This window comes from Notolepis coatsorum (assembly GCF_963971535.1).
Source record: "Notolepis coatsorum genome assembly, chromosome: 11".
NCBI classification, from domain to species: domain Eukaryota; kingdom Metazoa; phylum Chordata; class Actinopteri; order Aulopiformes; family Paralepididae; genus Notolepis; species Notolepis coatsorum.
In genome coordinates, this window is record NC_140175.1 from 58,249,251 (window position 1) to 58,274,579 (window position 25,329).

General features: G+C 40.3%; 1 protein-coding gene across 2 annotated transcripts in view; it reads right to left on the bottom strand.

Annotated features, from left to right (window-relative positions):
- Positions 1-21,415, bottom strand: part of tescb (tescalcin b) — a 115,511-nt gene extending 94,096 nt beyond the window's left edge. For both annotated transcript variants that reach the window (XM_084324243.1, XM_084324242.1), the window contains exons 1-3: positions 21,157-21,415; positions 9,103-9,172; positions 8,790-8,870 (exon numbers count right to left, since the gene is read on the bottom strand). In XM_084324243.1, coding sequence (XP_084180369.1) covers positions 8,790-8,870; positions 9,103-9,172; positions 21,157-21,220 — 215 coding nt within the window. In that variant the 5' untranslated portion in view covers positions 21,221-21,415. The remainder of the gene's footprint in view (positions 1-8,789; positions 8,871-9,102; positions 9,173-21,156) is intronic.
- Between the last annotated feature and the right edge of the window lie 3,914 nt (positions 21,416-25,329).

Sequence of the window (25,329 nt, forward strand, 5' to 3'; positions counted from 1 at the left end):
ATAGTGTTTAGTTACTCTGGTATGCAATCAAATATAATATATAAACCTCAGGTGTAATTTCACACTATTCTGAATACCCAGATTTAGAAATATTTGCATTTTCAAACTTTGTTTTTAATTTTGATATGATAAAAAAAAGATCATTAAGTAAATAAGACAAGAGGATGAAGATCTGATGCTCCTTTATTACTTAAACAACATAAACTGAAGAAGAAATTAGTATTTTCCCCAAAATTAACAAAAACAAACATCTGACGGTGTTGACAAAGATCTGACGGTGTTGACGAGAAACTGACAGAGTTGACAAAATTGTATATGCATCTCTGATAAATGAACACATGCATTTTTTAAACAGATGGAAGTGACAATGATAAGAACTAATAACTCCTTGTCTTATACTGAACATTTTGTTAACTCAATTGTAATAACAACAAACTTTACGTTTCCAACTATTACAAACTGCACTGTTTCCAAAAACAAAAACAGTAATGGAGAACAGGGCCCTATTCCCCGTACCTGGTTCAACTAAGTCGATCAATAGTCCCATTATCCAGATTCAATTAACCCGATGTTTGAAGCCGGGATTTTCCTGTTCCTCGAACGCTGATTCAGTCTCGTTAACTCGAAACAGATTGCAGGTGGCTCAATAGCCTCGCCGACAAGTTAAATGCATAATCTATAGGCAAATTTTAAATCCCTCATTACCCCAATCAATCAGATTATATTTCTTTAAATGTGCCTGCTGGCAGTAGGTTTATGGATTGAATAATCAAATGAGATCTTGCTAGCGAAAATAATTAGTTCAATTGTTTCAGAATAAGGATACGGCTCTCTTATCCATTGATTGATGTATGGTGGATGTTTTACTTATCTGCACTGTGGTGTGACGGTTGGTCGTTTTGTCTTTCACACGGACGACCCGCGTTCGAATCCCCCTTCTTCTAGTCTTTTTCTTCTTTTTGCAATGTAGGAATAATTCAATTTGGTGCACGTTGAGAGCTATATAAAGAATGACATCCTCAATGCATGTAGATTTATAATATTTTAACTTAAAACTAGGCTACTTTTGCGTATAATCATTAATATTATATTCCAAAAAAATTATATTGGAAACGCGGGGTCTCGAACTCAGGTCGCCTGCTTGACAGGAGTGAGCACTAGCCGTTGCACCACTGTGCCAGACGGGATATATTCATTGTGTATCCATCAATTCGTGTTTCGAATATTTTTCTTTTGAATGAAGTTTTATCTCTTTATTCTCAAATGCATTAATGTGACGTCAACGGCTCATTCAATTTCTCAAATCCGTCAAACAGCGCATCTCATCAGACATTTTAATTAGAGATGTTCCGATACCATTTTTTCCTTTCCGATCCGATTCCGATACCTAAGCTTTGGGTATCGGCCGATACCGATACTGATCCGATACCAGTGCATACATTAAAGAAATTCAAAAAAAATAAAAAATTATATAAATAATAATTTTTTATTTTTTATTTTTTTTATACAGCTACTGTTTTATATATACTGTTTTTTTAGTAATAACTATAAAGTAATGGTATTTATTCAACAACAGGTGATTGTATAGATTAGTATTAGTATCAGTAATTGAAAACTATCTCAATGAGTTCACCCACGGAAAGGTTGTTGGCACATTAGTTCCACATGGACATTATACGTGGCTGCACTTGCTTCCACAAGGCTCCGTTTAGGTACTGTAGTAGCAGAGGATCTGTTGTGATTTTTGCACAATAAATATTCAACATTCTCTTTTGAGACTCCGCCTCAGACTCTTATCATTTGGCACTAAAAGCTACATTGTCACCGATATGGCTGTCCGCAACATGTCATTAATTGTGTACGCGAGGTGGTCGATCACTAGTGACAACGTGAGCTAGGTTAGCTAGCATGAGCTACCGGTAGATAGAAAGACTAACCTTACTGGTGAAAATGTGATTTACGTTGGAATACTCCTTTGCCAACTTGCTGTACTTTGCTTGCAGGTCTGCAGCCATTATTGCTGGATTATGAATAGCCCCAACTTTAGCCAAGGTAACGTTAAAGCTAAACCTTTAACGTTAGTTAACGCTAGCTTTCGGTTAGCTGTTCAATGCTAACACCACCAAGCGAACCCATCAGAGCTCCCCGTCAACACCGCTCTGTCGGGAGGATGGCATTTAAGAAAGTATCTGCTGTTAAAATGACAAACAGCATTGACACTTTAATTCACGTCGGTTAAACACACGTTTGTTTTATAATGCTCACAGCAGACCGCAGTGTTGTTGATAAATTACGTCATATGGAGCGCAGAATTAGAGGGTACTCGCCGATACCGATACCAGCATTTTAGGCAGTATCGGCGGCATTTCCGATACTGGTATCGGTATCGGAACAACTCTAATTTTAATCCCAGTTACAATATCACAATAACGTGTGAGTGATGATACAATTCAACAATCCTCAGAGTCCTCGTAATTCATAATCCACAAAAACCACAATCCACGCATAGACACTTAAATTTTATGCTTGAATGAAACACAATCCGGGCGCTCCGTTAAGCAAATCTACAGCAGAGAATATATTAAACTAATCAGAGCCAAACGGCCGATAGGTTTCATTCATTAAAAATATCCCAGCGGGATTCACATTTGCAATGCGCCGTTATTAAAATAACCACATGCAGCGTGTATCGCACTCCGAGCGCCGTATATGACGTGCATTATTTTATTTAGGACAAAGTAAATCTATAGGCTGAATATGATTTATTATCAGCATTTAGTTCTATTATTATACATTTCAAAAGCCCCCTCTAGGAAAACGAAGCACAGAAACATCATTCAGAATGGTATAATGGGATCTAGACTGTGAGAAATATTTCAGGAAGCGAGCTGGCATTTCTTTGCGGGGGCGTGGCCATGGTTCATCCAGCTAACTGAACTTAACCCAGCTCCGGACCAGGTTCAAACTTTCTGATCTGTTACCATGGTGATTTAGAAAATCCGACTTCGGGGAACAGAAAGGTCTGGCTTAAGTCAAGCTATACTGGAAATTATCCGGCTAACTCAGTTAGCCAGGTACGGGGAACGGGGCCCAGGAGCCCTTCTTCTCGTCCCTGTTTTCATCTACCTCTTCTACACCACTTCCTGATCTCCACTTTCTCACCTACTTCTCCTCTTCGTTTCCTTCTGCATTTCCGATTAGTTTCACTATGATGTCTTGAACTGGGCAGAAACAGAACCTTTTCTGTTGGACCATGGGGATGCAGAAATTCCACTTTCACATCTTGTTGATTCAAGATGTTGTCAGACTTAACAACTCTTATCAGAAAAGTGAGAGTATTTAATTTTTAATTTGACATTACAAGAACAATAAAAAATAAAAATGGTTATGATCAGGACTGAAGTTGAATAAAAGATTTATGGGGGGAAAAAGTGACTATGATGATGATGCATGGTAACGTTAGCTATGTTAGCTAGCTAGCATGTTTATTTTTATCACTGACTAACCTGGTGGTCCCGTGGTGCAAAAAAACATTTGGTAAATGTTGCCACATTTAGCGGCATCTCCTGCAAGGGCCTTTATTTTTAGTTTTCTCTCCCTCTCTGCTCCATGATTCCTCTTTTTTTCACTGTTGAAGTGTTGAAACATTTAATTTCCAGTAATTTCCATCTGACTGTTCTGTGAAATACAAGCAGTCAGCAGTATGTATTTTTCTCTCCCTCCCTCTCTGCTCCACCTTCCTCTTTTTTCCACTGTTGAAACATTTCATTTCCAGTCATTTCCATCCGACTGTTCTGTGAAATACAAGCAGTAAGCAGTATGTATTTTTCTCTCTTTCCCTCTCTGCTCGACCCTTCCTCTTATTTCACTGTCCATTTTCAAGCGCAGGTTATGCTTGACATTTTTTGTCTTTCGCTGTCTCTCCCTGTCATTTTGCAGAAGTGCCATCTGCCATTCCATTCGCCATCTCCACTGTCAATCAGTTGTATGGCCTGGTCCCGACTCCACCAATCACATGCCACTCCCTTTGTGTGTGTGTGACAGACAGACAGAGCTCCCGATGGCCAGTCCAGGCATTCGCCATACATGGATGCCAACATCAATCTGAAGGAAATCCTAACATGCAAAGTGTCTAAATGATGTGTTTCTTAATGGGGAATTTAAATATGAGTACATTTTTGGGATAGGATAACTCTAACCTACATAATTTTGTATTGCAAAATGTCCAAATGTACCCATCCCCTTTCGAAGATTTTAAAAGATATGGGAAATCATTTATAATGACAAAGCCATCATTAGCACTATCCATCGTCACACATCGTCAAACGTGCAGAGTTCAGGAAGAAATCCTGGACATGGACAGTCTGTGTTATACCCTGTATGCATGTTGGCTTTTTCTGAGGATGCTCCCTTTCTCTCATTAACTTATAGGTTAACCCAAACTCTTTCATTTGTTGAAGAAGACGATACTTTTTAAGAATCGTGCCTGATGACACACTCAGTGCTGGTTTTTGGCACCGTGGGCCAGGAGTTTGTTTGTTTGTCTTCAGCTCTCTTCTGAGGATGTGGTGGAATAGCAGGGCCTTTTGGATTTTCTGATTCCTTACTTTGCTTGCTGATGGCATATTCTTTGTTTTCGTGCCTGGAGTGTCCAGTGGTGATGTATTTGTATTTTGTAGCCTTTTTTCAGCACATTATTGTTTTTCTCAGGTTGTTTTGTTGCTTTGTTACATTTGTAATCTTCTCTTTTAAAGTTTGTATTTCTCTTGAATGCCTTTTTCGCGTTTTACTTTGTTTCTGTTCCTGTCTGAGAGACTATCTGCGCTGTCTGGCATTGTTATCTAGAATATCCTGATCTAGGGGGGTGTTTGCCTCCAGCACCGCACCTTCAGAGGACCTTTTCTATCTGCACCTTTTCTGGACCTCTCTCCAATATTTTCTCTGTGCCCTGTCTCCCATCTAGTCTATTTCTATTACTTTTTTGTCTTGAACCCTCTTTTTCCACCTTTGTCTTTCCTGCTCTTGCAAGGCATGTTTGCTCTCTTCGTCACTGTGTAATTTTTCTTTTCTCTTTCATTGGTACTCTATTTCTTCTGCTTCGCTCCTCAACTGACAATTTTTGTCTAGCCATGCTTTCCTATAATACAAAAGTCATGAAAATGTATTAGAATAAGACTATAAAATCAGGTGTCTATTTACTAAACATGATTGATTGATTGACGTTAAAGCTGCAGTGCGTAGTTTCTACAACTAGATGTTGCAAACATCTTCACACTGGCTTGTGCAGACAAAATCCATGTTCAGTGGAAGCAGTGGGAGAAAATTCAAGAAGACAGTCATTCCAATATTCCTAGGGTATATTACAACTGATAAGATTGTGACAACTGACTAGCAAAGAATTATCCTGTTGATTACTCCATACCATAATGTATATGGATGGAAAGTCAGAGAAAGGATGATGCAGCAATCTAGACATGCATGAACCAGTCCTATATTAAGAATTATTATAAAGATATTAAGATGAAATATCCACAGTTTACCATCGTGCACCTTTGCTCTGATGATCTAAGTAAACAGTATAATAACAAGAATAACTGTTTTCTTCTGTCTTGTATCCCTTCTGGGATATGAAAGGGCAACATGGTACTCCTTCCCCGCTCTATAAGAGGCAAGAGTGTAGATGTTTGGTAGTGAAAACTACACACTGCACCATATTTTACATCAATCAATCAATCAATAAATCACTCAATCAACGTAGACAAGTGATATATTTATATTTATTTATTAACACATGTGCTGGGAAAGTAAGACAATTATTCAATAAGCAGACCACAGCCTGCCCATGCTCTAAAAGTCAGAAGTGTATTGTAATGCATGCTATTATATGCACACTTCTGTGCAGATAAAACTCTGAAATAACATTTAAATCCTTTACCATGTTCAAAAATAGTATAATAATAGCATATTATGAGGTTATTGATGGATTTGTCTACTCCGTCAGCTTACACGTCAACTCCGTCAGACACCAAATCTGATGGAGTTGACGTCTGACAGAGTTGACAAAAGGGCACACATTTTCCCTCCAAGCCTGTATTGTGCACTACAGCTAGCTAATCTCACTAAAACACTTGAATTCAATCCACTATTGTTTTTTAAAAGTATAATAACGGAGAGACGGTGTTGACATGTTCCAGCTGTGACCATCGGAATATTGACATTGTTTGTCTAAAATATCAAAAAGTGTCAAACTTACCAGACCATGGGTGGTAGTGTTGCATTCACCACATTCAGGGGAAGGAAACGGGGTCCTCAGGGATAGAGCTGGCCATGCTATTGCCTGATTTAATTAGGTTTATGAAAAGGTCTGACAGAGTTGACATAAACTGAGGACACAACTTTGATAGGTAGATTTCTATGGACAATATTATTTGAGGTTCATGGCATGCATTGTTTTATACATGTATAACCCTTATCTTTTATTTGATATGTATGTTTTCACAAGTGGAGAGGTCTTTCAAGCTTTTTTGGGCTGGTCAATAATGTGACCCCTTGCTGAGGACAAGATCATTAACATGGGAGCTTCTAACCACAGATTATACATTTAAACAAATATCCCCCAAAAAACAAATATATGTGCTAAAACATCAAATCAGTATACACAATACCTTCAGATGTAACTTTGTGAGTATGTCAATCATTATGAATTTCTTTATTTTCTATATAAATTAGACTTTTCTATGTAGGACATGTTTTGTCCCAACTCTCAAGAATCAGTGATCTGTATATCTGTATGTTGTGTATGTCATAAATGTCATTATGAATTCAAAAAGGGGAACCCTGATGTAAACAAGACGAAAGTATTTCTCTGGTCTGCATCCCCTTAACAATTGTGTGTATTGAGCTGTACTGTATTGTACCCATTCTGCAATCTGTTAATAAAGTTTTCAATCAATCAATCAAGCATTAAGCCTCATGTTATGACCATCAACTGTTCAATCAAGCTAGATTCAAGAGGCACCTTTTATTTGTTTTAAGTGAAGTTTGGTGAAAAAGCAAGTTATTGCACTATTAATCCCAATAGGGACATTCATCTGTGTTTGATCAAGAGTAACCTTTTATATATATATTTTATTGTGAAGTGAAGATTGGTGAAAGTTAGGTTTGCACTTCAATCCCAATAGGGAAATTCATCTTGGTTTGATTTTTTTTTGTCAAATAAAAACAAAGCTTATTTGAATGATTTCCTTGGCGTTTCTAGGAAAAAAAATCGATTAAAATTGTAAATCGGATGTGGTGTGAAAAAATATGAGATAAAATGTTTAGGCCATATCGCCCAGCCCTAACAAGAACCTATCATTAGATATACTTTGGCGAGAGGACATTCCAGAGCTGGATCCTGAGTTTGATTGGGATGATGTCTGGACTAATATCACATTGGCTTCCCGTAACCCTAATCCCCAACAAATACATTTGAATTATATTCATAGAACGTATCTCACATTATAGTAAACTGTGTGCGATGGGTTTGGTGGCTGACTCCCGGTGCACCCTGTGTTCTGGGAATGTCCACCGGTGGCTCGATTTTGGAAATCCATAACCACTAAGCTTTCGGACATATGTAACCTGACAATTCCACTTTCCGCAACAACACTAATCCTAAATGATATCTTCCTGCTACCAGCTTCCATACAACAAAAAATACTCATTCTAGCGGGAGTTACAGCAGCCAAAAAAAATATAGCCATGAGATGGAAACAACCTGAAAAACGTACAACGATCAATTGGGCTTTGACACTCCTGGATGTAATTTATATTATATATGGAGATCCCCACTGCTCGGGTGATTGGAGTTAGGGAATCCAACATTGAGTTGTGGGCCTCAGTGGCTAAGAAAGTAAAAGCCATGATCTAAAAGCCATGATCTAGCGGCAGAGCGGGGTCGGGTGTTGCTCCTGAGGGGTCCTGGGGTGGGGGAAGACATTTATTTTGTAATGTCAGTGGCATTATCATAAAAGAAATTATATTCTGTTTTTATTATTTCTATCTCTATATGGGATGGAATGTTTTGGGCCCTTACAAGTTTGGTGGTTTGCGGTCTAGGGCTGGTGGGGGGCTCCTGGTTTCGGGGTCTCAGGGAGTATTAAAGAGGCATGATGCTCACTGGGGCCCTGGACTGGGGTCCTCATAGGGTGGGGACTGTAGAGGTCCCGATGGGGGTGATTAGGGGCTTGGGATATTTCACTGTTCTTCATTCTATTTATATTGCTTTATTGATTAATAAAATTTGATTTAATTTAATTGTCTTGTTGTTATTGTAATAGTATTGTTGAAGTACTGTCCTGTGATGTCTTGTGTATTATTATTGTTACTGTATTGTGTTGTGTTTTGTTAGATGTGAAAATGAAAAAAAATTGGAAAAAATGTGATAACAAAAAAAAAAAAAAACGATGAGTCGGCCTACAGGGAGGAGGTCCAGCACCTGGCGCCGTGGTGCACCGACAACAACCTGGGACACAACACCGAGAAAACCAAGGAGCTCATTGTGGACTTCAGAAAGATGTAAACAAAATGTAAATGCAAACAAATCTGTCTCCCCCGAAACTGCATAGTGCACCTTTAAATGTTATACTTTACCTTTTGTCAAATAATAAATAAACTATTTTATAGTATTTCCCATCTTTACTGAGGAAGACATTTGTGCCAAAGAAATTAAAGGCCTGTCTCATATAGTCCGGTTGAGTTCAGTGATTGACGTAAATAAAAGCCAGGGCTGTTTTACGGTACTTTACCTTTTGTCAAAGAAGGCCTCTATGATCTGAGCCCTGATAGGATTACAGGCCAGGTCTGGGATTGTGTTGAAGTCGTCTCTCCTTGAGGAATAAAAAGCAGATCCTGGTTAACAATAAGAGTTGACTTACACACATAGTGTACAAACATTTGAACCCAAAACCTGTTGCGCTGGTTTTTTATTCTAAACAAATTGACATGCACACAGGCCTTGCATGCAGTACTTTGCAAATACAAGACATCCAAAGTTGGAACAAATACATTTTAAAACCTCTGGGGTATTTTTACAACCGATGACTAAACTGATTAACTCACAGTAGAGTGTCTTCATTTTGGCTCAGCTGTCTGAATCTCTTGTGCAGTATTCCAATCTGCTCCTGAGAAACTGTGAACAGAGAACCTGATGCCTGAGTCATGGATCACAAACAAGTGATTAAGCAGTATGTCTTGTGTTTGGAGCAACACACTATGTCATTTCTGTGGTGTACTATGCATTAAGTTTATTGTGCAAGCTGTTTGCCTTCACTCCCAGCAAACATCTACTACACCAACCATATTTAATTTAATTTCAAACATTTATTTAAACTCCAAAGGCAACTGAGGTTTCCCTCATTTAAAGTCACGTTGAGTATACACAGAAATACTGTAAGCATAAACGCATATAAAATTACACAGCATATACAATCATAACAATAAGACAACACGCATGGTCTTAAATACTTTGAAGCTTCGAAGCTTCGTTCGATGGGCATGGGATTCGAATATGAAAATAAAATTCGATTATAAAATATATATATATATATGATTTTTTTATTTTTTTTTTTAACTCTGCCTCTCTTTGTTAACTACAACAAGCAATGCTGTTTGTTATTTAAGATGAGGTCGGACTCTGCACTGACAGATTTGTGTTCATTGTGCTGCTTTTATAAAGCCTCAAATGACGGCTTACAATATTTCATGAAAGCAAAGTGTTTTGTTTGTCTAAGATTTAAAAAGGTTTAAACTTTACAGCACTGACAAAGTTGAACAAAGTGCTGTACAAGTCCCACAACATTAAAAATAAAAAAATAAAAAATAAAAATGTATTAAAATTTTTTATTTTATTTTATTTCGAAGCTTCGAATTAAAATCAAATCTCGGCCCCGAAGCTTCGATTCCAAAAGAATATTTGAAGGTCAGCCCTAATGGATACCAAATCAATTAAAACACATACAGTACAACTTGGGTCTTAAACTCTGCAACAGAGGGGAGAGTCTCAAGCTTTAAGGACTGTTGGAATTAATTCCATGAGCTAGAGGTATCATAATGAAATGCAGATTTACCCTGTTCCGAGCAAACCTTAAGGACAAGCCAGTCACTAGAATTCCAATAATGATGTAGTATAAGGAGGTAGCTAACCAATAAGGGCCTTCGAATACCAGTGTTATCTGGTGAGTTATCTATGCAAGTCTGTCCATTTCGTTATGTGGAGGAATGGTCACTCTATTTCAAACAATTTACAAATCTTGTAGAATGCTCAGAAATTCACCCACCAATGGAAAGAAATATGAATGTGACATTCTTGTTGATGCATGATACGGGCAGAGACATCCTATGGTCTCCCCCAGTCTAGTACAGACCAGGAAGTCCACCAGGGCCAACCTGACATCCCCCACCTGGCCTAGACATTAGAATAATGTAAAAATAATACTAACACTACCAACATGGTGTGAGCTGTCTGGTTATCTCTATTTGAAATGGAGAACCCTGATTATGTAGTAATAATAAATTAATGTAGACCCTGGGGCAAGGTTTCACACATCTGTCATCACGTAGTCATAAATCTTGGCACCAGGGCCCTCATTCATCAACGTGTCTTACGCACAGATTTGTGCTTACCCTGTGCGTACGATCATTTCTAAGCAAAGAGTGGGATTCATCAATTTCAACTTGAACTTGACTTTGTGCTTATGTCTACGCACAGCTCTGAGCACACTTAGCTGACGCCCAGTGGTAGAATATCGTTACTACGCACAAACGCTCCTCAGTACATGTATTCGTTCCAACGCGGAAATAAAGACACTGGCGCGTGTTCTGTATGACCCCCGTAATTCATTATAGTTCATTGTGAAATAGCAACAGTAGTGTAATTATGGTCAAAACCCTATAAATAGCATTTGGAATAATAGATATTTCTCTCAGAATGAATGCAGCATGGTTTATATAGCGTTATCGGAATATACGGGGTGTACTGGGTGTACTGGCTCCGCGTAGCTCAACTCGTTATTATTTTGCGCACAGACCGCAGAAACACGGGAACGTTTTGATTATATTTAAAAGGCTTTACGTTAAACGAAACAAGTGGAATTTCGAAGCTGTAAGCAGAATACAAGTCATATTATGAACACCCACGATATAGTGTTCTTCCCCCTTTTTACTGTATACGAAAGAATAAAAAAACGCATTGCAATGACACCAGGGTGTATGTGTATTACAAAACCCTTGCAATAATGTGTCTTAAATGAATGAAAAGCATACATGCTCTGGACACAGAGCATATCGTGTGGGTGATATGACTTGTATTATGCTTACAGGATTCCACGTATTTAGTTTTACAATGTCAAAGCCTTTTAATGTAAATCAAAACGTTCCCGTATTTCTGCAATCTATGTGCAAAATAATAACGAGTTGAGTTCTAACAAAGAACATATTACATGCTGGTATGCTGATAGAGTAAACTATTATATGAATATGATATGATATAAGGTATACACTGGTCCGTCGCATACACTGGTATGCGCAAGTTACTGTTGCATAATGTAGGCTATGGCTGCTATTATATGTAATCCATATAGGCTACCTAATAGTATATGATTTTTAGAGGCATCTATTTTGTTGTCGGTAATACCGACAACAAAATAGATGCCTCCAAAAATCATATAGCCAATCGAACACAACTAATAAAGGCATTCATATTACAGCACGGTTATAATGACACACAACCAACGCCAAACAGTGGTCAACGAACGGTCTTTATTAGTATTTTGAGCTGTCCAGGCAGAATTGCAGCAATGGTCTTAGGGAGCCGTTGATATCTGACATCACCGTTTACAAGTCCGCCTTTTATTTATCCCATAACACGCGATAGTGTCTTCTTGGTTCGACAGCAGTGAACAATCTCTGTGACGTTTCTCAGAGTTCCGCTCGGGTCAGTCCATTATTTCACATCCCATGGGGGGTGTTTCCTCACTTTCATGACCATATATGGATAATCATGCACGAGCATTGACGGTAGAACAAAGTGGTATTCATCAACACGGAGGAGCATAGGACCTGTGTACGCACGGTTGATGAATCCCGATTCTTCTGTGCGTACACTGGTTCTACATTCTGTGCTTACGTGTGGAAATAGAACATGTTCTACGTCCACGTTGATGAATGAGGGCCCAGGGCCCTCATGCATCAACGTGGACTTTGAACTTGACCTACTTCCACACGTAAGCACGGAATGTAGAACTAGCGTACGCACAGGGAAGTCGGCATTCATCACACGTGCGTACGCAGGCTCTATGCCCTGCCGTGTTGATGAATACCACTTTGTTCTACCGTCAATGCTCGTGCATGATTATCCATATATGGTCATGAAAATGAGGAAACACCCCCCATGGGATGTGAAATAATGGACCGACCCGAGCGGGACTCCGAGAAACTCCACGGAGAATTCACTGCTGTCGAACCAAGAAGACACTATCGCGTATTATGATTTATGGGATAAATAAAAGGCGGACTTGTAAACGGTGATGTCAGATATCAACGGCTCCCTAAAACCATTGCTGCAATTCTGCCTGGACAGCTCAAAATACTAATAAAGACCGTTCGTTGACCACTGTTTGGTTGTGTGTCATTATAACCGTGCTGTATGAATGCCTTTATTAGTTGTGTTCGATTGGCTATATGATTTTTAGAGGCATCTATTTTGTTGTCGGCTAATAAAGACCGCGCTGGAATATGACTGCCTTTTCCCGTGTTGTTTGATTAATACCCACGGATTAAAGTTCTCCTCAATTCTATTCCAAATCGCGATGGATCTCCCGTCAATTTTCTACCTGCTGCATATGATTTCTAGAGGCATACTACAATCTATTTTGATGTCAGTATTGGGTAGCCTATATAAACAATATAATACGAGAGCATGTACAAGAACAATGAATCTCACTGCATGTATGATGTATCCTGCCTTTCAATACATGAACTTGAATTCCATCATATACATAGTCTGTCCACTATAGTGTCATTGCAATGCGTTTTCTATTCTTTCTTATACAGTAAAAAGGGGGAAGAACACTATATTCATATGACTTGTATTCTGCTTACGGCTTCGAAATTCCACTTGTTTCGTTTAACGTAAAGCCTTTTAAATATAATCAGACCGTTCCCGTGTTCCTGCGGTCTGCGCAGAATAATAACGAGTTGAGCTTTATGATTTATGATGAATTGAGAATGGGGGACCCTGATGTAAACAAGACGAAAGTTGGTCTGCATCCCCTTAACAATTGTATGTACTGAGCTGTACTGTACTGTACCCATTCTGCAATCTGTTAATAAACTTTTCAATCAATCAATCAATCAAGCTACGCGGAGCGCAGTCAGTCAGTAGCCTACACCCCGTATATTCCAATAACGCTATATAAACCATGAATGAATGAATGAATGAATGAGAACTTTATTAACAGATTGCAGAATGGGTACAGTACAGTACAGCTCAATACATACAATTGTTAAGGGGATGCAGACCAGAGAAAGACTTTCGTCTTGTTTACATCAGGGTCCCCCATTTTCAATTCATCGTAACATATATGACATGCTGCATTCATTCTGAGAGAAAGATCTATTATTCCAAATGCTATTTATAGGGTTTTGACCATAATTACACTACTGTTGCTATTTTACAATGAACTATAATGAACTACGGTTCATAGAACATCCAGTGTTATTATGCACAGAAGCTCATTTCCTTGTTGTAATAATATATTCTACCACTGGGCGCGAGGTACGCCAGGTCCGAAATGTGCGTAGATGTAAGCACGAAGTCAAGTTCAAGTTGAAGTTGATGAATCCCACTCTTTGCTTAGAAATTATCGTACGCACGGGTTACGCACAGATCTGTGCGTAGAACACGTTGATGCATGAGGGCCCAGGTCTAAAACATTTCCCGGTGGGACATCCTGCCATCCTGGGACACTCATTAAGATGTGTTGAAATAACTCAAGATTAGTGGTTTCAGGATAAGAATGACTTAAGCTGCACTTGGAGGACAATGTTGGATGAAAACAATGTCAAAACCAAGATGTTTCAGCTGGGAAAGGCTTTGTTGGTTTTACTAAAGATGTTGTTCTCGTGTAGCTGGTATAGGACCAGTAATGTGGTTTATTAACCACCCTTGTGTCTGGTTTATGCAACAGTTCAAGCACCTTAGTTGGACAGCGAATCAGTGACAGAACAGGGCTCTTCTTTTGTCCCAACACATAGTACCATTTAGTGGTCAGCCAATATGTTATTTTTTTTGTAATTGTTGATGCAGATACCGTTATTTAGAGAGCAGGGCAGCCAATGGCTGATATAACGGCAATATTATGTGGGGGGGGACCACTGTACAACTGTACAAGCAAAACTGTACATTGGAATATTGACAAACATACTAGGTAATTTACTGTACATTGGAGGGGGTTGGGGGGGCGGGGACATTGTACAAACAAGCAAAACTGTACATTGGAATATTGACAAAACCATACTAGGTAATTTACTGTACATTGGAGGGGGTTGGGTTAGGACATTTACAGGGGCCAGTTTCGAATTGCAGTCTCCCGTAGGTGTTCTTTGAGAGTGGTTTTGAAAGTGGGTAGTGATTGACATTCCTTTACAGCTTTAGGTAGGGCGTTCCACATTGATGTGGCATAATTGCAAAACGTGTTTAGTCCCTTGTTTGAGCCGAATCTGGGTTTAACATGATTTGTGGAGCTCCCTCTGGTGTTGTGATTGTCTGCTTAAGCCTGCTTAAGATTCTGAAAGACACTCTGACGTCACGAGACCGCCGCCATCTTAGTTTAGGGGACAACCCACAGGTGTGTACGAGCAAAAGTGAGCTCCGTTTTTAAATAGTAGTAACATATAAACATGAAAAAGGCATGTAGGCTACTTGAAGCCTCCAGTGCACATACACTGAGAATGGACTATATGGTGAAGTAGCTAGCAGCTAACATTTATCTGCTGTTTACAGCCTCACAGCCAATAATTAATTCACGATATAAATATTTGTTCCTTATTCTCACCTGTTATGAAATGGGTAGAGCAGACAGACATACATACGTACATTATGATTTGACTTGGGGGACCAGTGTCTGCTTTGATCGACTCTCCCGTCTGCGTCTACGTGTGCCCTATTTTTTTTAAGGTCATTTTTTTTGCATTTTATTGCTTTATTGGACAGACCCGGCAGAGAGGAAGGATGGGAGAACACATGGGGAGGAGACATTCGGCAAAGGTCGCCGGGTCCGGGAGTCGAACCCGGGACGGCCACGTTGCACTGCAGGCGCCCAATGTGTGCCCTCTTGATAGCCGCCAGCCACTTTTTCCTCCGTGATGCCTCAACTGGTATTATATAAAACTTGAGTTTTGATTTTGTTATTGGTACAAAAAGTCACACAGCAGCTATTTGGCATTTTGATGCACTGAAGAAAATTACCCTTGATTATGTTTAATTTGACGCTTTCCGATCCGTTTTCTGCACTAAATGAAGCGTAAACAATGTACCGGGAGTGCATTTTTCCCCTGTGCCGCAGTTGCGTAGCAACAACAGACAGGAAGTTGACTTCGAGAGTAATTTTGGCAGACTGATAATAAAATTCAATATCGGCAGATACTGATATTTACAAAATTGCCAAGATCAGCTGTAGAAGAAGTCTGTTCCAAGACAATAGCTTAAATCTCACATGTTGGAAGGGCCTAGGGCCTTACAGCCTCCGCCCCTCCCCACACAAAAGGCCAGTGTCCCCTTCTATCTCGCACTGTATTCCCAGATGGCCACAAAGGGAGCACTCCTCTTACAGTAGCCTAATCATTCTCCCTCTCAGCCCGAATACCATCTCAATAAAGAACCTCCTGACAAAGGGGGTTCAGTTAGGGAAAACACCTCCTCTCTTATTTCAAACATCTTTTGTAATCAGAGTGTACAGTAGACAGTAGTGCCTCTGAAGCACAGTCAATTCCAGGAAGAACACAGATTATTATTTATGTATAACAACCTCCCTTTAACCAGACACTGTAAGTCAGCTTCCGGTAGCTGTGGGAACAAGTTACATGTTGGGACAAGACTCAACCACATTAGCTGAATGCAAATAATGCAATAGCACTCAAATGGAACAGAAACCAAGGCAGCCTATGGGTTACTCTCAATGTTTTGCCCACGCAATTTAGATTGACTGGCTGACTGAGTGATCGATTGATTGGTTGACTAATTCATTCATTCATGTTTCTTTTATACTAGTAGTCAATTCTTTATTGTGGTTATTTACATCTACTTATCTACTAAAGCGGTACCATTTTTGGCATCTCATCTTGTGTACTGTATGTCCTACCTGCTGTGTGACAGCCATAGTCCCCCTCAGAGATAAATAGGAGTAGTATCTATCTATAAATCTATGTTTATGTCTCTGCACGTTGACAACAATTTGGCCTTGCCTGTCTGTATGAGTAATGCTGAAGCAATGCTGGGAGTGTTGATCCATGCATTCAAGACAGATCTGTTTATTCATATGTCATGCAAAGTGTCTGGCATTGTAGCCTTTCTTCACTCTGTCAACATTGTGTTGTTGTCTACATCAGGGCTATTCAACTAAATTGTTCAGGGGGCCACATTGTCAGAAACCCAAGGGGCCAGGGGCCGGACTGCCACGGCGCCTCCCCGTGCTATGAATATATGTACACTTGACACAACACGCAACCACATTTTCACAACTTTTATTTAAAGGGGAACTATTTTACTATTTCTTTCACTATTTGGGCACTTTTACACAATTCCTGTGGGTTTATGGAACACCTCTGTAATTTTTTTTTTTAATTCATTGTTTTGTATTTCTAATCAAGTACTCAAAAACAGCATTTTTCTACCTCAAGATCTTAAGCCGTTTTGAGCCTGGGCTCCAACCACAGTGGGAACTGTGTGGAAACTCAGCTGATTATCATGCAGCGGTGTCTCTCTGACATCACAAATCAGCACATTTTCAGATGACTCAGTTCAGTGAGGGTGAATATTGTGAGAGGAGAATTGGAAGAATGCGCCAATATGAGAATTAGAATGAATCATATTAATATAAGTCCACATAGCTAGGAAACAATGCTAAACACTGAAAAAGGCCATTTATAAGATAGTTCCCCTTTAACTACATTGCAAAAGTAGTATACTTTAAAAAAAAAAGTGCTTCATTTATGTGCCACATCTGCAACATCTCCTGCAAAAAGTGCTTCATTTATGACTGTGCAACAACTGCAACATCTCCTCTTCAACATTTCAATATAAAAATAAAATAAAAAACAAACAAGTGCATGATGTGCATCTGAACATTCTAACATCAACACTTGAACAAAAAAACACATTTATAGTGCAGCTGAGCTTATGAAAAAGTGCTTCATGTCTGTGCAACAACAGCAAATCACAGCATCTTATTAGCACTTATTGTCGACTCTTAACTCTCAAACATCAGGGGGGTGGGGGGCAGACAGGCCTAGCCTACATACACACATCTAATGAGAGCGATTGCACTTCTTTGACTGGGCAATGGCAGAGAAAGAGGGTTCATAGGAAGTGAGGGCTACCCGCAAACAGTGATGCAAATGCTCATTTGTCAAGGAGGCATGGTTGCTTGTTTTAATGGCATTCATGTGAGAGAAACTGGATTCACAGGTGTATGTTGAGCCAAACATTGTTAGCACAGATATTGCCAGCGTTTTTATTTTGGGGAATGTCTTGACATGAATACACTTTATCCAAAATGTTGTGGTGGATTCATTCTCAAGTGCCTGCTTCAGAGCAGATGATGCTTGCATGTCAATTATTTCAAGTTGCAGGAGACCTTCATCAATGTGAAGTGATGCAAGGAACTCTTGTCCTTTTGTGGAAATAGCAGCTACATTGGCAAATGGGTTGCTCACAAAATGCATCAATTCTCTGGACATGTCAAATTCATCAAATCGACTTGCAAAGTTTTCCCTCAATTTATCAATGAAATCTGTCATTAATTGAGTGACTTTTGGCTCAATTGTGCGTGTTAACGTTGACATGAAAAGAAAAAAGTAAAAAAAAATATATATATATATATATTAAAAAATAATATTTTATTTTTATTTTTTTTTATTTTTTTGTATTATCATGTAATCTTTGGCGGGCCGGTCAGAATCATCCCGCGGGCCGGATCTGGCCCGCGGGCCGCCAGTTGAATAGCCCTGGTCTACATGGTAGGCTGTAGGGAGGTAACGATAAACATGTTAGATCCCATACGAGTTTCAATTTAAAGGTCATGGCTCTAATTGAAGTCTGTTTTTTTTTGGACAGCCCATATATTTGCAGTTTGAAAATCAATCCAAATAACTTGGAGTGTGAATATATCACCAGAAAGTACTCCACCTCTACTGTCTTTAACTATAAATGAACACTCTAACTTAACATCTTTAGATAGTACACATTTTTTTTTATCAATTTTTTCTCCCCCTTTTTGTATTTTTCTCCCATCCCAATTTAGTAATTATCGAATTCCCTTCCTGGCTGTTTTGCGCGCATCCCCCCACTTGCCGGCCTAGGGAGGATTGATAGATACTATCACATGTCTCCTCCGATACATTCTTTTCAACTGACAGCGAGGACTACCTCCCCCAGATTCTTTCCCTGCTGAACAGGCGCCCCGACCAACCTGTAAGATCCGCTGTTTACAATGACCAGGATACACACCCCACCTGCTTCCCACCCGCTAACACTGCCAATTGTGTTAGTATGGACGACCGACCAAGCCGGAGGTACTGCTGACAGCTGGATTCGATACCAGAGTCTCTGCGGTGGTAGGCAGGCACTTAGTCCGCTGCACTACCCAGCCGCTAACCCTAACCATAACTATAAGCATAACCCACTTCGAAAGAGGGCCAAAGCATAACCACTTCGAAGCAGATAATATATATGTACAAGGCGGACATTTCTATCCCAGAGCCCTTCGGAGCTAAACCAATCAGAGAAGGTCTTCGCTGTACGCGGGCTAGCCAATCAGAGAGCGTCTTCGCAAACAGAGGCTACGGAAAAATATCACGCACAATTTTAAAACATTGTTCCTCTGAAAACATCAAATGGAGTCATATGGTTCTTCGTCTGAGCTACTCAATTAATATACTATACGTACTACACAGCTTGGTTTAGCTCAGAAAAATATAAATGTTGTGTGTGTGTGTGTGTGTGTGTGTGTGTGTGTGTGTGTGTGTGTGTGTGTGTGTGTGTGTGTGTGTGTGTGTGTGTGTGTGTGTGTGTGTGTGTGTGTGTGTGTGTGCGTGTGTGCGTGCGTGCATGCATGCATAACGTACCCTATATACCCTGAGTGAAAAAGCACCATGACAAATATTACAAAAGAATACTGTGTATATCATATACATGCAAAGGCTGTACTTTGCACTGGAAAAAACAAATACTGTCAAACATTGGAAAAGTATGGTACTATATTTTGACCTTATGGACCAGTGCTGCACTGAATGTCTCAGTAATAACGTATACACTCTCAGGGATGCCACGGTGCTATACCGGCACCACAGAGGCCATTTGGTGTATGTTTTTAACCCTGTCCCAACCCTGCATTCTGATGTCTTTTAAATGCATAATGTGTAGAGGGCTAGTGTACTGTGTGGCGGTTATGCAGAAAGACACATTCCCATTGCCTTTAGTAAAATCACTCTGAAGTAATCTACTAATTGCCCTCTATTTTCTTCTAACCCTGGCAGCGTTGGTGTCTTGCTGTACCTATTGATCTATACAGGGATTGGAACCCCTAACCCTGGCAGTGTTGCTCTACCCATGGAGCTACACAGTGAATGGAATCCCTAACCTTGGCAGTGCTAATGCCATGTTTTACTCATTGACCTACACAGGGAATGAAACCTCTAACCCTGGCAGTGTTAGTGCCTTGCTCTACCTACTGAGCTACATGGGGAATAGAACCCCTAACCCTGGCAGTGTTAATGTCATGTTGTATCCTAGCTATTGAGCTACACTGGGCCACAGAATATACTATTACTACAATTAATACTATTGTAACCAAGTGGATTTGAACCTAGGACCATGGGATCCACAGGCGGCCACACTAACCAGCTGAGCTAAAGGGTCAGACCCATTAACAGTTGCTGGTTGACTGCGACCAACTCGTTAGTAGTTTACACTATCCAGTATGCAAATAAAAGTATCCTGTATTTCTTTCCTATTATATTTGTTACTAATTTGTTGTTTAGGTAGGAAAATAAAGAAAACATTAAAAAAGTTAATGTAACTAAAGTGACCTAAAGAGGGATCTCCTGTATGGAGAAGCGAGGTTGGTTCACTGTTCCCTGTCTGATCTCATTCTCTCAGCATGTGTTCGCTTCCAGCTACACTAAAGTGTCTCCTGTATTATTGATGGTGCGCTGCACTCTTTAACTTATATAAACCACCTGGTAGAGCAGAATTATTTATAACCAACTGCTGCATGAACACACATTTTCTTTCTAAGATTCAGGTCATGCTGCTGGCCTTTTATTAGTCCTGCTGCTGACTGTCATCCATTCAGTACATCATAAAGATTAATGTACATGTAGTGGAGGGTAAACTGCACCTAAACTCAACTTTACACACTAGTGTTGTATTCTTTTTTTTTAAACAAAAAAGAATACTGATCCGTAAAATATTATTTTTTTGCCATGTACCCTAGGCATAATCACTGACTGGTTTTCATAGTTTATCCAACATTTATTGTCTGCCACACCACCAGTAGCCTGACATCAATAGTCATGAGACTTTAAAGTATAATATCCGTTCCTCTGTTAGATTCCGTATATAGACTTGACGTTATCTTGGCTTGGTGCCGTTCTCCCTGCAGACTGGGCTACAACAGGCAGAAGGACACTGCAGTAGAAAGAATCATCCTCTACTTGTCGGGACTCCTGCAATATTATCTGTTTTGGAAGTAGGTGCGCCTCATGATTCATTTAAAAAGCGACCAGAAATCGCTTAGTATTTGCGCCAAACTAGAATTACAAGAAACACGTCACTGCTAGCTATATGCTATTAAAAACAATAATTGCTGTAAGGTGTGATGTTTGTGGGCTACTCACAGCCGGTCTTTTCCGCCAGATCAAGGTATTCTGGTTCCGCAGGTATCGACTGTAAGGCTCCCATAACTCCGTATAAGCACCACCCGCCGACCAATGCCACGGGACAGGTAACAGCCAGTTACTGAAACTAAAGCGGACTTGGTTCATCAGGGGGTTGTCACGGTATCGTACATCCCCAGTACCACCCCTGAACTAGCGACAGGTCTGTGTGCCTGGCAGACTGCACACCTCTTTCAACGCTCGCAGCTTTTGCTCCTGTTTAAACACCCATCCTCTACCAAACGCGCACTTCCGCAACTCCGCAATGTCTGACTGACGACGCCATAATTTATTTGCAACAACAGGCGGTCGCTATGACTGCATTATTCACATTGGCTGCTGATTCAATAGCGACCTACTCCGTGTTAATCAACTGTTTTCTCAGTGCAACGAGAATATCGAGGATACGAGAATAACGAGGATATACTACTAATGATGATGATGATGATGATGATGATGATGATAATAATAATAATGAATCAATCCTCATCATCAGTATTATTATGTATGACTACAACAACAACAACAACAACAACAACAACAACAACTACTATTATTATTATTATTATTATTATTATTATTATTATTATTATTATTATTATTATTATTATTATTATTATTATTATTATTATTATTATTAATAATACAATACTATTAGTAATAGTATTACTACTACTTATACTGCTACTAGTATAGTAGGCCTACTACTAGTACAACTGTAAATACTAGTTTAGATAGTAGGTCTAGTCCCCAGTGGCAACCTCATTTTATTAGGGTTACATGTTGTGATCAGATGACATGTAATAGCACAGGCCTTAGGAAAAGGGTGTCATCTGATCTCAGCTACATTGGAGGGAATTCGGTTTCAGCAAGGATTGCTTCATGAATTAATATTAATTCAGTTTCAGTAAGGATTAATATCTCCCCTGGCTTGAAGCCTATAAGTCTAATATATCCCTTGGCCTGAGGCCTAGTAAGCCTATATCCACTGGCCTGAAGCCTAGTAAGCCTAATATCTCCCTTGGCCTGAAGCCTACATGATAGTAAGCTTAATACATCCCCTGGCTTGAAGCCTAGTAAGTCTAATATCTCCCTTGACCTGAAGCCTAGTAAGTCTAATACCTCCCTTGGTCTGAAGCCTAGTAAGCCTAATATCTCCCCTGGCTTGAAACCTAGTAAGTCTAATATCTCCCCTAGTCAGGCTGGATTCCTCATTACCTGCATGATCATGTTTACAACCATAGTGCCATAGTGAACCTATAGACTTCGCTGATACCTATATGCATTAAAAACATTCATGAATTAATTTCCATCATTGTTTATTGAAATAAGCCTGCCCCATTTCATATATCATGAACCATTTGTCAGAGACTTATGGAAGGTGTCAAATTAGTTTTATTCCACCCAAATCGTTTTAAAGGTTTATTCCACCTAATAGTGTAATCATCATCATCATCATCATCATCATCATCATCATCATCATCATCATCATCAGCATCATCATCATCATCATCATCATCATCATCATCATCAAACCAAAAGATTAAAAGTAGTAACACAAGATAAAACAAAGAAAATCAGCAGACTGATAAAACAGTTACACACTGTTGCCGTGGTTAGTGATCATGGCTTTGAACTGTGTGTAGCAGTCTGGAAAATATGGTATATTATTCAGAACTGCTGACTGGTGTTTTATATCCCTTTTGTACACAAAGACATTCTAACTAGTTTCATTGGTATTCACACGAACAATGACACAAGCGTCCCCTTCCGAAGAGCACTGGAATATGGATTATAACTATTGGATTATTTTCACCATCCTTCCCTGGTGTGACTGGCAGGCGGGACCAGCAGGGGGCAGTAGCAGACAGAGAGAGATGAGAGGACATATATGGGGGAGAGAGCCGGAAGGAGAGCCTCTGCTGCTTGGATCATTGTTGTGAACAGTCGCAGCTAAAACGGGAGGTGCCGTGGAAGCCCAGTGGAGGAACCATCAGAGAGCCCCACCAGAGCAACGGTGGGTTAGCATAGGAGTACTCGAGTTATAGTAGTTACAGTGAGCGGTATAGATAGCGTGCGGCTAATACTATATCTGAGTTCACAGTAGTCGGGTTATAGCAGTTACTGTGCCGGTATAGATTGCGAGCCAGGTTGGACCTGCAAACAGCCTGCTCCGGCCGTCAGCAGCTGTCTTCACCGGCGTCCTGCATCAGCTCTGCACCTGGCTGCCTGCAGCACGGGAGTGTGCACCGACCAGCAGAGGTCGGCATCGCCCAGCACACGCTCTCAGCCAACACTGCCTCTCTGCTACAGCTCCGCCTGCTGGTGTCCTCGCCGAGAGTGTTCGACGCCATCTTGCCTCACGGACAACAGTGGCGCGGCGAGGCGGCCATTTTTTATGAGTATAAACGCTATGCTCCGGATCCTTACATCATACACAGTGTGGTGCAGCCTGCGGGGCGAAGTTAACGTTGCTAATTACAGACCCCAAACATTACATGCCGGCATTAGCATAGGGCTTTTGTTTTGGTAATTGTGGGCTCACATTTTGTTTTATTTTCATTTCCTTTGAGCGTGGTAACATGTGTGATGTAATAATATTTCCCATTCAGTGAATCCTTCTATTTCCTCCTCTATGTTCCCCCTTCCTTCCCCATATTACGGAGTACGAGAGCAGTATATATAAACCCTTAGGGAAGGTAGTGATACTGTGACCAGCCCAGACGTGGGCAGCATTTAGTCTGGGTATAGCGAGAGCACTTGGTGCCTAGGCGCGATTACATAATTATCAGACTGTAATTATTGTGTAACAATAACCAGGGTGCAGTAATTACCCGACGTAGCCATTGTGTAACTAGGCCAATGATACAATAATAATCATACTGAATGGGAGCACGGTGTACGTGTCTTTTATTGAGCCTATCTTAACCCTTTTGGTGTGGGTAATGTTAATATAATTAACCCTTCCTATTTAACCTTCCCTTTCCTACTGTAAGGTTTCTGGTGTTACTGAGGGAGGGTACTGCTTGCCGGGGGAACCAAGTTATTTATTTACCATCCAGTCATTAGGTGTGGGGGGGTGCTAAGGGGATAATTGGGGAGAGTGAGGGTGTGTTGGGGAGTACTGCTGACTGCCCAAGAGAGAGGGAGGAGGACCAGAGTACCGGACCAGGTTTGTAAATCCTGGGCCTCATACACTCCCACTGCCAGCCTCCAGTTGACGCTCCTGACCCCAAAGACGGAGGTGCAGCTAGCCAGAGTGCTGCTGTGTCTCGCTACCTAGTGACCGTGCACCACAGTTCCCACGAAGCAGGGATAATCCACCCTGCTACATGTGCATAGATTGAAAGAGTATTGATCTTTAAACCACGTTAACACTAACACAGCCGACAAGGGGTCAAATGATCCCTAGGCATTTTCAATAAATGTATCCTTGTCACTCGGTCGAGCTCCAGCTCTGTCACTCAATGACTTTTCCTAAAAGTACCCGTTTTATCTGGCACGGTTTCTGAAATTTCAAAATGACTTCATGAAAATGTAATTAGAACGTTATTCCACATATATTGTCATGGTTTCGGCCAGGGATCCTGTCTGAACAATATGAACAGTGGTTTTCTGCCGCCCTCTGGTGCATTTTAGCTTGTGTTTGAAAGGTTATCTTTACATATGTTTTCCTCTTAAAGGTTCACTCTTTACATATGTTTTCATTAAGTGTTGATATCTTTACATAAATTATGTTCCTTTAACACTTTGAATGCCACTCACGGCTTTTCTCGGGTTTACCCCCCGACCGTTGAATGCCCATCACGAGATTTCTCGTTTTTTATTTTTTATTTTTTTTATTAGCGATCTGAAATCATATTGCATCAAGCAAGCCTACCGTTGGAGATCCAGGCACCGCCGGCGCTCAGATGTGAAAAAAGCGCCCCCTATCGTCTCCCAGATGGTAAATCACCCTTTTGGATTGGACTCAATGAAAGTGAATGGGAGAAAGGATTTCTGACTCCAGATTTTACTTCTCACTGATGTAACAGGGGTCTACCAGAGTTCATTCTGGAGCCTTGGTGACGCGGCGAATATGTGTTTTACTGTATACACGATGGATCAATCAAATGAGCGATTTTTTCGAATGGC